The sequence below is a fragment of the Anabrus simplex genome, chromosome 1, assembly GCF_040414725.1.
Source record: "Anabrus simplex isolate iqAnaSimp1 chromosome 1, ASM4041472v1, whole genome shotgun sequence".
NCBI classification, from domain to species: Eukaryota; Metazoa; Arthropoda; class Insecta; order Orthoptera; family Tettigoniidae; genus Anabrus; species Anabrus simplex.
In genome coordinates this window covers 1,423,747,874-1,423,763,917 of record NC_090265.1, presented here as the reverse complement: position 1 = coordinate 1,423,763,917, position 16,044 = coordinate 1,423,747,874, and the positions used below count along the sequence as shown (strand labels likewise).

Here is a 16,044-nt window from a genome sequence, read left to right as displayed (position 1 = left end):
ATTCAAAACTCCTTACACTGTTACCTGCTCCAGTTGTAATATTAGTCTGATGAAAATAGACATGCCTAGAGAAGAAGAATGAACTGAGGACAAGTTATAGATTGCATAAACTTCATGCAAAGCGATTTTATCAAATAATGAAAGAAGAAAACCCAGGTGTCATCAAGATATGTTTTGACATGCAACAGAATCAACCAATTCCGAAGTTATCAGTGAGTGAGGTTTTCTATGCTAGACAAGTGTGGTTATACAATCTCCGCATCATGATTCACTCAAAAGAGCAGAGAAAGGAAGACATTTTTCTATACTTGGCTAGAAACAGAATCTTCAAGAGGTTGCAACCAAGTTGCTTCGGCTTTATTGGACTTTCTTTTTAACCTGGAAAAGAAACTGCACAAAGATGACCCTACCACGATACATTTATTCTCAGACTCTTGTAGCAGTCAAAACAAAAACAATGTCATCCTGGTCACACTTACTGCTTTCTTGGAAAAAAAAGCACATTATTCAGTAATATTCTACATTTCTTCCCTATTCGGGGACACAGCTACATGGCTCCAGACAGAGTGTTCGATAGAATTGAGAAATCTTACAGAAGACGGGAAAACATACTGTCTCCCAAACAATGCTATGATATCTTAGACAAGCATTGCACCCTTAAAATTCTGAGCAGGGACTGGGAAATCAAAGATCTAAAAGAGTTCACAGAAGGTACTACAAGCTAGGTTGCCGTTTAAAATGAATAGTCAATGTGTTATCACATATAATAAGAAACATAAAAGTCTCCGTATCAGTACAGGATACCTACTTCGCATACCCAGTGGAAGTTGAAGTTCTGAAAATGAAATCCATCCAGCCATGAAGTATTGCTAAAATCCTCTGTTTTACCAAAGAAAAATATGGTGTGCAAAGAAAAGGATGTTAAAGCTCTGAAGTTTTTTGAAATACCGGATGATGCTGTGGATTTCTACAGGATCGTGTTAGAAGACAAGTAACAGCCTTCTGATGTCTATGTTTTGATGAGTTCTTAAATATTAATTGAGTAGACTTTATTTTGTAAGACAACTTTAATTTAACCTGTGTGATATTGTGTTCATTCATTACAATAGGATTGATATTATAGGTTAATACCTTATTTTGTTTTATGTTACACTGCTTGATACTAAGTATATTAGAATCTAATAATATTATGTAATCTTACAATACCAAGTAGCCTATATTAAAAAATGTATGACAATGGAGCTCAAAAATAAATATACATTTTCAAAAAAATATTATTCACAAAATAACAAAAATGTGAAGACAATGTGTGTTAATGTGAAGTTCCATTTTACCATAATATTTGCATATATCGACTTTTGAAAAAAATGTTGAGAAAATTATCTTCTAATCTTACCCCATCCACCTTAAGTTGCCGGGCTGAGTGGCTCAGGCGGTTAAGGCGCTGCCCTTCTAACCCCAACTTGGCAGATTCGATCCTGGCTCAGTCCAGTGGTATTTGAAGGTGCTCAAATACGACAGTCTCATGTCGGTAGATTTACTGGCACGTAAAAACTCCTGCGGGACTAAATTCCGGCACCTCGGCGTCTCCGAAGACCGTAAAAGTAGTTAGTGGGGCGTAAAGCAAATAACATTATTATTATTATTATTATTATTATTATTATTATTATTATTATTATTATTATTATTATTATTATTATTATTATTATTACCACCACCTTCAGTTTCAACAAGTTCTATTTAGGTATCGTGCTTGTCTCTATTGGAACTAACATCGACAAAAATTTGAAATGTTTCATGCATATGCTTCTAAGTGGAAATAAAAAAACACATTTCCTGAAAAATGACGTTTGCTGCAAATGTCGAGTTTTGAAAAAACGCTCCTCAACTATGAATTGGTCCGTGATCCTGGACCACCATGAAGCACAGATCTCACCTCACCAGGTTCCCTTAGCAAAATCAGAAAATGGATGTTTGCAAAAGATGTTTCAAACAAAGAGTTAAAGAATGCTGTTCACAATGCCTTCACAAGTGTGATTCCAGAAATGATACAGAAACTGCAAACCAGACCCAGAAGAGCATGGAGAAGTTCATTAGGACATTTTGCATTTAAATAGGCTAGTGAATGAAATGGTTTTCATTCCGTATTGATAACATGGGAATATACAAATATATTGCCTACTCTCTATACTACAGACTTCAGCTGCATTGATCTTCTAGATCAGGTATATCAAGGTCACAAGTTGACTGACTCCTGGTGTAGGTCCATTGTGTCGACACTGCAGACAGGTGGAATTCAGGCGCTCACCAGGCCTCCTTCTAACAAACCCATGGCCATCGCAGGCACCCAGGCAGAATCGGCTTCCATCGGAAAACACAACGGATCTCCACTCCATCCTCCAATGATCTCTTGCTTGACTGCACTGAAGTCGCAGATGGCAATGGTTTGGAGTAAGTGGAATGCACGCTGCAGGGCATCTGGCTTGGAGCTGTCCTTCAAGTAACCGATTTCGAACAGTTCGTTGCATAACTGTGGTGCCAACTACCACTTGAATTGCTGCTGCAGACACAGTCCGCTGTGCCACAGCCATACGCCGAATACAGCAGTCCTCCCACTTATTGGTGCCACAGGGACGTTTGGAGCCGGTCTTCTTGCGAGCGTACCTTCTCGTGACTACTGCTGCCAGCATGCATGCAAAATGGAGACATTCTTTCCAAGTCGTTCTGCAATAGCACGGAAGGAAAGTCCAACTTCACGAAGCCCTATTATATGGAATCATTCAACTGCAGTGAGCTGTTGATACTGGCCTCTTCGTCGTACTAAAAGTTAACACCAGGAGTTCTGGTCTGGGGAGCAATTTCCTATGACAGCAGGAGACTCTCATAGTTATCCCACGCACCCTGACTGTAAATGTGTACATCCGTCTGGTGATTTGACCTGTTGTGCTGCCATTCATGAACAGCATTCCTGGAGGCGTTTTTCAACTGGATAATGCATGCCCCCATTCCGCTGTTGTAACCCATCGTGCTCTACAGAGTGTCGACATGTTGCCTTGGCCTGCTCAATTCCCCCAATCTGTCCCCGATCGAGCACATATGGGACATCATAGGATGACAACTCCAGCGTCATCCACAACCGGCATTAACCATCCCTGTATTGACCAACCGAGTGCAACAGGCATGGAACTCCATCCCACAAACTGACATCCGGCACCTGTACGACACAGTGCATGCACATTTGCATACCTGCATTCGATAGTCAGGCAATTACACCGGTTATTAATGGACCAGCATGTCACATTTGCGATGGCTTTTCTGGCATGGATATTAACCCGTAGTCTTGTACCTTTAATCAATTAAGTATGTTACCTTGACAAATATATTGCCAAAATTTCTATATTCTACATTTCTTATTTCATGGTGTTTGGATATTTTTTTCCACCAGTGTAATTCCCTAATTTTGAATATTCTCTCAAGAAAGGAAAACGGAAGCTATTTCTATTAATATACTTACTGATTGAAGACCGTTTGATAATTCGGATTTTAAGGGTTTCGTGTTCTCTCATGTGATGCCCGTGTTGTCGTGCGAATGATTCACTTGATAGTACCTCCGGACATAAAACTACTTACATATGATATGTTTTTATTACATACTAGCTGTAGTACCTGGCGTTGCCCGGATAGTTTCTGAATATTTACCCTTAAGATTTGCATTACCAGTTAGTTATGTGTGAAGAGAATTTTTATAGAATTCCTTTTTGACTTGCAGATTGATATGTTACGATCTATTATCTAATTTTTTGAGTTATTTAGATGTGTTTGATTTCAAGTTTTAGATTATTTAATTTTCAAGTAAAACTTTGTCCTTATGGAAGCTTGAATCGACTGGGAAGTATTTGATCCTGTCAAAAATTAATAAGTGATAACTATATGTATTTAGCCGTCGCACTATAGATACAATGTACAGGATTTCAACTGTCAATGAGACTGTTCCTCTCTCGCCCTCCACCCCTAAGAGATAAAAGATCTGGATTGTCACCATTCATCTCAGTGATCCCCAAAACTGTAGATTCGACACTGTTTTCGATTATTTTTATATCTCATTCCGCCCTCACCCTCATCCCAAAGGGGCTGATCATGAACTTTAAAAAATTCCGAGTGTCACTATTCATTTCAGCGACCATGAAAACTATGGATTCGATACTATTCTAGATTATTTTTATACCACCCCCCTCGCCCCCTGCCCATAAGGGTTCTAGGGTGTCTTACCCCCATGCGGTTTGTCTCCTGATACTAATTGATAAGTGTACCAAGTTGGGTGAAATTGCTCTAGTGGTTTAGGAGGAGATGTGTCATTTACACACACACACACACACGCACGCACACATGCACGCACACACATATATCCATTTTTATATATAGTAAGAAGAAAAAAGATTTTTATATATAGTTTTCCTATTATTTTTATATCTCACCCCCTCCACCCCCCACTTGGACTTGTAAAAAATCCGGAGTATTACTATTCATCCCAGAGACCCTGAAATCTATGGATTCAAAACTGTTTTTAATTATTTCTATATCTCACCCCCCCTCCCCTTCGCTACCCACCTAATAGGGGGCTGAACTTGGACTTTAAAAAATTCTGGAGTATTACTTTTCAAATCAGCGACCCCGAAAATTATGAATTCGACACTATCTTAAAGGCACTAGGGATGGCTTACCCCCACAGTGCTAGTCTCCCGTTTGGTTGAAATTGTTCCAGTGGTTTAGGAGGGGATGTGTCATTTACACACACACACACACACATACATCCACTTTTATATATAGTATAAGATTTTTATACTTCACCCCATTACCATCCCCGCCCAAAGGAGTCCTATGAGTGCCTTACACAACAGTATATTTTTTACAGATAGTAAGTCTTGTGTACCAATTTTGGATGGCAGCTATGCCCAAACATACGTGCAAAATCTCGCTGCTCTAGAATCCTGGAGCTGACGTTGCCATGGTTACGGAAGTTCATTTCTTTTATCCGATTTCTAGAGAACGGGTAGTGTGGTGCCAATATCTCCGTAATGGTTGGTTTTAGGGCCTTAAAACATGGTTTTCAGGCCCATAGGGCTTACCGAGTTTTGTTCTTTGCATCAAGAGGATTAAATTGAGCTTTGTCTCGTCCTTATACGACAAATTCGATATTTTGCCCATATTAGCCTATTATTTTTATATCCTGCCCGTGTCCCCCACCTCTAATTGTTTTGAAAATAAAATACAGCCCATGTTACTCACTGGCAATGTAGCTTTCTATAGGTGAAGTAATTTTTAAAATCGGTTGAGTAGTTTTTGAGTCTATTCGTTACAAACAAACATACAATTTTTTCCTCTTTATATTATTAGTATAGACAAGGCACTGTGCTTCTCCGTCATGATCATGGCTTAAGTAAAGGAAGAACCATTCCTTGTTGCATTTGGAAAATGTCATCCTTTTACAACCTATGATTCCACTCAACATGTTTTAGACCAGAACAAATAACTGGAGAATGTCATCAGTAGGTGTGCACACTGCACAGGCCTGAGTCAGCAACGTGGGGAAGTACAAGCTGACTGAGGGGAAGAGACTTGCGCTCGCATTCACAGGTATTTCTAGCACGGTCATTGCACTTACGGCGTCCAGGGTTTGACTCCCCTATTCTAGACTGAATGTCTTGCAGTACTTCTTTACCTACTTGGTGGGGTAATCCCATCACAATTTAATGCCTAGAGGAAATATCTCTCTCCGGATGATATTTACATATTCAACAGTACCGGTACACATACGTTTTGTTGAAAAAGTCCTGGTTCATTGAAAATGTTGGTGGCAATATCAGACTGGCTCCTGGTAATCTATAATGTGTGCCCATCTGCCCCCTGCTAAGGGCAGTAATACTGAATGCCTGAAACAGCTCACCATTAATAAATAGCTCTGTATCAAACTTCCAGTCCTTAACACATACCTATATGGACCAGACTAAGTGGTTTGGAGCAGTGGTATTCAAACATTTTGGTTGGCATACCCCCAAAATCCAATTGTTTTACCTTCATACCCCCGAAGTACGAGTATAATGCAATTATACCAGAAATACCAAATGATTGTTGCTCGATTCCAAACAATATCAACCATCATCATCTTCCGCAGCTTATCCCACTTACTCAGGGCCGCACTGAAGTATGAAAGAGTTGTGGCTGGGGATTTAAGATTGCATGCCCTTTCTGACACCAAACCATGATCGCCGGGATGACAGGCAAGCAGCAAAACCCCTACACCATCCTGTTCCCCAGTAATAACAATAATATATTGTATATGTATTGTCACTATGCAAAGGAAACCTCGTAACTCGTTTGGAGTAAGGTTTACAGAAGAAGTCCAAACCTGAGAGGTCAGCAATGGCCGGAGAACTGTTCATGGCACTTTCATTGCTTAATGATAGCCCAATCTTTTGACTGTTGCAGTTTTCTCCTTCCTTCTCAGGCAGCACGGCAAGCCTTCACAAGACAAATGGAGAAACGTGGTTTTCTTGTGAGTGGAATTACAAGGTGCTCATTGCCTAGCAACGATATATATACGAGCATAATTATTAATGCAACAGTATACTGTTTTACTACATAGGCCTATACTGCTACTGAAGAAAATTGAAGTGAATGTCAAAACAAAAATGAAAAAGGAGAGCAGTGCAGCATAAGTAAGAATTTTTACATACTGTGTCAATGTCAGATACGAACTGACATGTATTTTAAAATGAATAATTCGGAAAGGGGATTCTGTGTAGGCATCCGGGAGATAGTGGGTTCGAATCCCACTGTCGGCAGCCCTGAAGATAGTTTTCCGTAGTTTCCTATTTTTACACCAGGCAAATGCTGGGGCTCTACCTTAATTAAGGCCACGGCCGCTTCCTTCCAACTCCTAGGCCTTTCCTATCCCATCGTGACCATAAGACCTATCTGTATCGGTGCAACGTAAAGCCACTAGCAAAAAAAAGGATTCTGTGTAGTGATAGACAAAAACACTAAATCAAAACAAGATTTTATTGAAAATGAGGTGAATTCATTTCTGAACTGTTCACTGAAAACAGTTAAAAGCTACGATAAATTTGCTTATGCCTCGAGACGAATCCGCGTACCACACTTTGAATACCACCGGTTTAGAGCACTTGCTATCACCGAGCGAGTTGGCCGTGCGGCTGTGAGCTTGCATTCGGGAGATAGTGGGTGTGAATCCCACCGTCAGCAGCCCTGTTTCCCATTTTCTCACCAGACAAATGCTGGGGCTGTACCATGGCCGCTACGTTCTGCCTACTAAAACGTTTGTTGTGTTAGTGCAACGTTAAGCAAGTAGAAAAAAAAAAAAAAGAGAGAGAGAGAAAAAGCACAGGCTATCCGAGCACAAGTTGACACATTCAATCCTGGTTTAGTCTGAGGTGTTTGAAGGTACTCAAATATCTCAGCTTCGTGTTAATAGATTTACTGGCACGTAAAAGATCTACTGTAGGACAAAATTCCAGCACCTCTGTCTCTCCAAACACCATAGAAGTAATTAGTGGGATATAAAACCAATAATATTTTGAACACAACACAACATTTTAACCTTTTGAACTCCTTTATCCCTACCTGGTGCTTCCCGCTCAACTCCTATTTAATTTCTGCACTATGGCGGATGAGAACATAAAACAGTCCAACACAAAAACTAATTATTGTATTGTGCATGAAAAATAATTACAACCGCAATTTAAAATGAATTTATGTTTCACAACACAACTCAAAATGAGTATTTATTTATTTATTTCGTGTCAGAGTGTTGAGAAACTTAAAAATATAAATAAGGTATTATATACAAATAAAACAGAATACATTTTATGTCACAAAACATGTTTCACACAATGTCTGCCCAGAAATGGGCAACAGAAATTCCCTCTTCAGTGGCTTGAATCAAGTCTTGAAGTGTACAACGAACAGGGCAGGACTGACAGTCATACAGGTGTTGGGTAGTTTGTTGCTCCCACAATCGCAGAAGTCTGACTGATCTTTCAGATAACCCCATTTTTTAAGGTTATCCTTGGATTTACCTACTCCACTCCTCAAACGATTAAATGCCTTCCAGGTTGTCCATTCCAAATGATGACCAGGGGGTGGAGATTCAGAAGGCACCATCCAATCAGAAAGATGCTCCATTTTTGCTCGCCACATATCACAACGTGCTGTTCTTGCTGGTTTATCCAGAGCCTTGGAGACATTGAGGAAACTTTTCCTGGACTTCAGTCTTCTGGGTGGAGGTCGATGTCCAAATAACGGGTGGTTGCTTGTGAGATCCACCTTCGACCTCTCTTGCCTTGCAAACACTTCTCGCCGAATGTCTGGAGGAGAAATACCAGCCAAGCAGTAGAGTTTGTCATTGGGAGTAGGTTTCAGACACCCAGTTACTATTCTACATGTTTCATTAAGGGCTGCATCCACCCGCTTCGTATGGGCTGACCTAAACCATACAGGACACGCATACTCAGCTGCAGAAAAACTCAGAGCAAGATTAAATGGGAACTCATGTAAATCAGGATCATCATATTTCCTCTCGCACCATGGCTGCTGAGGAACATTACCACTTCCTATTTTATTATCACTCTCACTATTTTCACTTATTTTGTGCGCTAATATATTGATAAATTCAGTAACTGGTGCATCAAATTCATTTTTACTGTCCTCTGTTGTGAAATATTAAAATCCGTGAGAGAAGGCACGTTCACAAACAAAGCATGGCATAACAAATATTCATAAACATTCAAGAATGAGAGTTACTAAGCCATTAAAATTGTCCCAAACTATCATAAAGTGGGGAAAGTGTTCTCATGAGTTTTGTAAGATGGTTCTACAAAATGTAAACACAGCTTCTTTAGCTTCTCACCAAGGTAACCATGGTTTGCATCATGCCCAATGCATGCAGGATTTTTGAAATGAAAAGTATTCCTATATTTTGGATTTCTTGTAAAAGTGGAAGTCTTGTGGATGTGATCATAACACTTACGTAAAACTACTTACTTTAAGTAACTATTCCGGGGTATATTTTGACACTCGGGTGTTTTATGGCTAATAATAGATTAAAGGATGTTAAATGCAACTAATATTTCAAATGTATTACTCATTCCCTTGTGGCAGATTATAGTAGTATAAGTTCTTTTAGAATAATATGCAGTAATATAATGTAAATCAGGATCATCATATTTCTTCTCGAACTGTAGCTGCTGAGAAGCATTACCACTTCCTATCTCATTATCACTCTCACTATTTGTTCTTTTAATGTTTGTTATAAGGAAATGAATAATAATTTTGTTTGATGTGATAGTCCTGCCCAGCTGTCTGATAGTGAAGCGGAAGATGATCCAGCTAGTCATGTGACCTTACCACAGAAGTTGTCATCCAGAGGTAATGCAGCTGCCAGTACATCTGCTATAAGATTAGTGGAGATGGGTCCAAGACTTACCTTAGAGGTATGTTCTAGGTTTTTTTGAAATCTTATCATGGTTCATAGTATATGGTAAGTTCTTGTTCATATATCGTTGTGACTGAGCATGAGCAAAAGCTGAGGGGCCTTGCATCTGATTCTGAGAGTCAAGATACCAGTTACTGTGAAACAGAAGGGAACAATTTGGGCACTTTCGAAAATGTAGCCCTTGTTGTGCTCTGGCAGTTGGTACAAACCAGTCTACCTGGGAGTCCTAAACCATTTGAGTTAAAAGTTCACCGAGTCTAAACAGGGTTTACCTAAACATGTGGGAAGTACAGTAGAAGTCCGTTATAGCGAGAACTCCGTTATAAAGGCAGCTTTTTTCTGTCCCTCAAAAACCCCTATATTAAATCCTTCGGTTACAATGAGAACCCTATCACTAATGCATCCGTTATTACAATTGATTAAGCATCTGTAATTTTTTCCATTGATAGTATATAAGCACTCCAGCGATTATATTAAATGTGATCAATCATCTTCGCCATAGATATTTCACTATGTGCAATAGCGAGCTCTCTGGTCAACATTTGAACTCGAAGGAGATATCGGAATCGATCAGTAATACTCATCGACTGGTGTTCTATAAGCACAATTCAAAATGAAAGAGAGCATGTTTTTTTTTAATGAATGCTTAAATAACGGTGGCTGATAGCAGCATTTAACTTGTTAGAAATAAAGGCTGAAATAAATGATCGCTTAATTTTAAAACTATGTACAGAAATTAAGCAAGAATATGATACACCTCAAGATATGGCGCGGAGTGGATGACTGATTTTGGAGGTTAGTTTATTCAGTAAAACCTCTTTAGGTATTTCTGCAGGAGACAAGGAAAGATAATGTGTTAAACGAGAAAATCTACTATTGACTACACGAGTAAAAACTATCCAACACGAATATATAAACACTTGATATGTTTTTTTCTGACATGCGTGCATTTTACGTTGTATATATACGGGTAAGGATATAGGCTATTTTTCGTTTCTCAAGATGCGATGCTTATTAAATAAAAACAGTGTATTAAAATGTGTGTAAAATACCTAACAGTAAATATAAAAACATTTGCAGTGGGGCTCCGTAAAAGTATATCAGCGGATTATTGCAGATCACACTCTTTGAACATGAATTATTTGGAGTTAAAACTCTGCTACGTGCAAGAGAAATGACTTTGACTGTCACCTTGAGTACGACAACACTTCGATCGACTCGAATTGTAACTAGAAGGTGCGAGTTTCAACATACACGTCATCCTCGAAAGATGTGGATGCCTCTCCACTTCCTGGAATTGTCTTCATTAATAAACGATTTCAGGACTTTTTCAGTATCTGTAATGGGGCTATCACAAGACAAATACGCACCACGCTAGGCAGCTTCACACAATTATATTCGTAATCCTTAAGTAATCTATCACGCAGCAAATAATTGCTACCTTTCACTGCATCACTGAACACAAAATACATTATTCTAACTTTTGAATGGAATGCAAAATACAAGCACAAATAGGCTTTTACTGGGTTTTTCAGCAATATCAAAGAAAACCAGAGAGCAAAACTGAACTTTCCAGAGGCTAATAGCTTGCTTCCCGAAACTATAAATTACTCTCTAAAGTTCCGGAATTCAAGGCCATTTCCCATTTTCGCATAACTTTCCCCGACCTGCCTCCTTTGGTGAGGGCTCTAATCTGTATTAGAAATCATGTTCATTTCACAAGGGATGACAAAGAACAATTCAAAGCTGGGAAAAATGTGATTGAGCTGAGCGGTAATAATGAAATTTTGTGACGCGATAAATGGGGTATTTTTAAATAGATTTAATACAACGTGAATCGGAATTCCGAATTTACGTTGTAGTAAGTGAGAAAATATCTTAATGAGGAACACGTACTACGAGGTTTCACTTTATTTTCTCATGTCTGGTTAAATTTCAGAAAGGCTAGTCCCGAGTAATTTATAGCGAAATGGTTGTCATTACTCTACTGGTGCTTGAAATATGTTTTAATGAAACGTATAAGGTTTAGTTAAGTTAGGTAACTGTTCGAATAAGAAAACTGAAACATTTGCCACAGAAGCCACTGGAGTGATACTACTACAATTCTTCAGAATGAAATCCAACATCCGCTTTCACATTGTCTCGGAATTAGGAAAATAGCTTACAAGTAAGCCGTAGTATGGAAATATGCGGAAACACAACTTTTGAACAAGCGGACTGCCGTTACATACCGATTGTACAGTAATATATTTGGGGGTTTTCCTGACTTTTACGAAAAAGTCGGATATAATGACAATCCGCTATAGCGAGTAAATTTTTGGCCATTATGAATTCTCGCTATAACGGACTTCTACTGTAATTGGAGGGTGGATAGTACACCCAAACCAACACAGAAAGTCCCTATGAACATGCCGTATGGTTGATCGTTTACGAGTTACAGACTTTCCAACTTTGTATGGTAAGTATTGGTAAAAGTTTTACCCGGCACATCCTATATGGAGTAGTTGTTGCCATGATGGTGTACCAGCAGGGATACTGCATTGTAATACAAAAAGTGCTCAAAATGTCCACCACGTGCTTGAACATGATGCCTTGTTGATTTTTTGATACATTTGAACACTCCAAGCATTGCATATATTCGATGGCAACCTTGTACCACATGCCAACAACGCCCTGCTTTGTCCATAATGGTATGCTTGACTATATGAACCCCCTCCTGGACACAAATTTCCTAACTATGCTAACAATGTTTTTAGCAAGCTTTAGACCTTTGGGAGTAACAGGGTCCTACTCTCATTTGATAGTTTAGGGACTGCTTGGAAATGGGTTAGCAAACAAATCAAAATTCGGTAGGATGCTATAAATGCATAGGGGTCTGTATGAGTAATCTACTACAATTGGCTGAATTGGCATCAAGATGTTATTGGGGCAAAGGAAAAAATGGAAGGAAAGATTGGAGAATGTAAAGTGTAGATAGGGGCAGGGCAGAATGTAGAGTGGTATAACATACTACATACCGAGCTCGATAGCTGCAGTCGCTTAAGTGCGGCCAGTATCCAGTAATTGGGAGATAGTGGGTTCGAGCCCTGAAGATGGTTTTCCGTGGTTTCCCATTTTCACACCAGGCAAATGTCGGGGCTGTACCTTAATTAAGGCCACGGCTGCTTCCTTTCAATTCCTAGGCCTTTCCTCTCCCATCGTCGCCATAAGACATATCTGTGTCGCTGTGACGTAAAGCAAATAGCAAAAAAAAAAAAAAACATACTACATAATACTGTATATGTGCTAATAATCCCTGCATACTCGTATTTACATTTTTTTCTTTTTCCTTCGTAATTTGGTGAAAAGTCAGGGTACTGGTGTTATTTTGCGTCAAGGTTAGTACAGTGCTCCTGGCATGCAGAAATCTGGAAGTTGGTATTATTTTGCCCACTCTCTTGGGATCTCTGTTCCTGCCATAAGTGAGAAGCATGTCGTACACATACCGGGTGGTCCACCAGACCCTTGCGATCTAGTTTTATGCATCCCTTCACATTTACTACATTTCTGAAAGACATCAGTCCCTCTCCCTCATCATCATCATTTCCCATTATTCAGCTGGGTAGGGGCAAATATGGTTCCCCTCCGCTTTCCTCGGTCATTCCATCACTCCTCTTCCAACACTGTGTCCCAGTCCAGGTTTCTTTCTATAATACTGCGTTGGATTGTGTCCTTCCATCTCAATCGTGGTCGTCCGCGGCCTCTCCTTCCTTGCATTTTCATTTCCATCACCTTTTTTTTGGCATTCCTTCATTACTCATTCGCTTTATGTGCCCAAACCATCTTAGTCGGCTCTTCTCTATTCTATCATTCATTTTTTCCACTCCAATTTCTTCCCGGATTTTTTCATTCCTTATTTTGTCTCTTCTACTCTTCTGTATCATACTCCTCAATAACTTCATTTCGGCTGCCTGTATTCAATTCTCATCCTTCTTTGTCATTGTCCAAGTTTCTGCTCCGTAAGTTGTTATGGGTACTTAATACATCTTGTACATAGTTTTCTTTGCTTCCATTGGCACATCTTTGCCCCATAACATGTTTCTAGCACTATGATAGAAACCGCTTCCAGCTTGAATCCTCTTACTAATTTCAGTATCCAGTCGAGCATTCTCCATTAATTCACTCGCCAGATATTTGAACGTCTCCACTACTTCCAGGAGCTTATCTGCAAGTCTAATCTGACCTTTCCCTTCTTTCTCCCCTATAGTCACAACAAGGGTTTTACTCTTTCCTACACTTATTTTCAAACCACATTCTTTGATCTTCCCTTTCACCACATCCAACTGTTCTTGAACATTCATGTTCTCTTCTCCCCAAATCACAATATCATCTGCAAATAACAGCATGTTCATTTCTCTTCCTCCATATGCTGCCTTTGCTGTTCTCATGATGTCATCCATTACTATTGTAAACAGGATTGGCGATAGAACACTTCCCTGTCTCCGTCCACTAGTGATTTTGAACCATCTTTTCCTGCCAACTTGTGTTTGCACGCAACTACAACATTCCTTGTGCATTGCCATGATTTCTTTATTAATCCCTGTCCAATTCTTTTTTGCACCAGACTGTCCCAAACTTTAGTCCTTGGGTCACTGTCATATGCCTTTTCAGTGTCAGTGAATGTCATCCCCATATCATTTCCATACTCTCATTGCTTTTCCATTAGTTGTCTCAAAATGGAAATGGGCTCTATTGTTGACCTTCCACTTCTCAAACCAAACTGATTTTCCTGCATCTGACTTTCAACCCTCAACCTTATCCTACTTTCCAGTATCTTAGCAACATGGGATATCATAGTAATTCCCCTGTAGTTCTTCAATAATTTCTTATCGCCTTCTTGAAAATTAGAATGATTATTCCTTTTTCCAATCCTCAGAGACCTCCTTCTCCTCCCAGACAATCCTGAGAACTCGATATGTCCACTGCAGGCCTACAGCTCCAGCTACCTTTATCATCTCCACTTAAATTTCATATGTTCCAGCAGTTTTTCCATTCTTCATCTTACTTACCCATTTCAATTTCATTCATTGTAATTTCTTTATCCATTTCTTCATCAACTAATTGCCTTTCCTGGTGGTCCGTTGAATGACTGTCATTTGCCTCCACTTTTTTCAGTCTGAGATGTTTTCCACGCTTTCCATGCCATTTGCTTTTCCGTCACTTTAATCTTTACCCTATCATTCCACCAATGTGTCTCCTTTGTCTTTCACATTTCCCGATGTTTTACCACATACCTTTTCTGCACATCCAACCAGCGCTTCCTTAAATCTTTTCCATTCATCTTCAACATTCCCCATCTCCATGCTGGGTACCAAGGGTATTATTTCCCTTTGAAATTCTTCCTTGTAAGCTTTTCTCCTTCAACTTCCATACTTTAATTCTTCTCTCTCTTCTTTAATGGGGGTTTTTCAATCTTTCCGACTTTCAGTTTTCCTATCACAACTATATGATCTCCAACAAAAGCTGCTTCAGGCATGGCTGTAACATCTAAAAGGTTCTTTCAGTGTTCTTTCTCTATGATCATATAATCAGTTGTGGTCTTCGTTTGTCTATCTCCCCAACCATACCTTGTAATCTTCTGACTGTTCTTCTTCCTAAACAACCTTTTGGTTCCTCATGCAAAAACCCACCAACAACTAAGCCTTCTGGATTTACATTTCCATATCCAAAGAGCCCTACAACTTCCTTTCCTTGTCTTTCCATTCCAGCTTGTGCATTTAGATCTCCCATCAATAGCACCTCCTTATCTTCTATCTGTCTCTCCACTTCCTCTAAAAAGTCCTCTAGATCATCACCATCATCCTATCGCTAACGCATTTCGTAGATTCCACATACCCTTGGATTTAGCCCGCCTGGTGGCCGTGATCGTTAAGGCGCTGAAGTCTAAATGGTCTGACACCGAGGTTAGCCGGTTCGAGTCCCGTTGGTTGAAAAAATGTTCACCATCAGAATGTTGGCCGGCAGGGTAGGGGAGGTGGTGGTATACAATTTCTAATCACTAGATTGCGTGCCAAAAGCCTGGATTAAATTCCAAACCTCTCCGCAGTGCTCATGTGGAGTGAGAGCATATGACGCTGTTGATGGTGATTCGTCCGTCGGATGGGAACGTTAAGCCTTGAGCAGACCCCTTGGTGCTATTCGACAGGAGTAGGCTATGTGCCGGCACAGGGTTTCACCCTCTCCCTTCTATCATATATCACGTCATTCATTTAATCTCATTAACTCATCTGATGAGGTTGACGTCAGGAAGGGCATCTGGTCATAAAAACGTGCCACGACAGATTCGTCTCACCTCACACCCGACCCCGTAGGGAAACGGGACAAGGGTTGGACAAACAACAAACACATATTCTTGGATTTCTTTTCTAAGTATGATGGCCACTCCATGTACTGCTTCAGGTCCTCCGCTGTAATACAGCTTGTATCCTGCTTTCAGAGGAATCTCTCCCTTACCCCTCTTCTTGGTCTCACACAGTCCAAGTATGGCTACCATA

At 39.8% G+C, this 16,044-nt stretch overlaps 1 protein-coding gene across 3 annotated transcripts in view; it reads left to right on the top strand.

The window, feature by feature from the left end:
- ppan (Brix domain-containing protein peter pan) overlaps positions 1–16,044 on the top strand; it is a 159,257-nt gene that overhangs the window by 72,600 nt on the left and 70,613 nt on the right. For all 3 annotated transcript variants that reach the window (XM_068225544.1, XM_068225545.1, XM_067137899.2), the window contains one exon: positions 9,365–9,509. In XM_068225544.1, the coding sequence (XP_068081645.1) occupies positions 9,365–9,509 (145 nt within the window). The remainder of the gene's footprint in view (positions 1–9,364; positions 9,510–16,044) is intronic.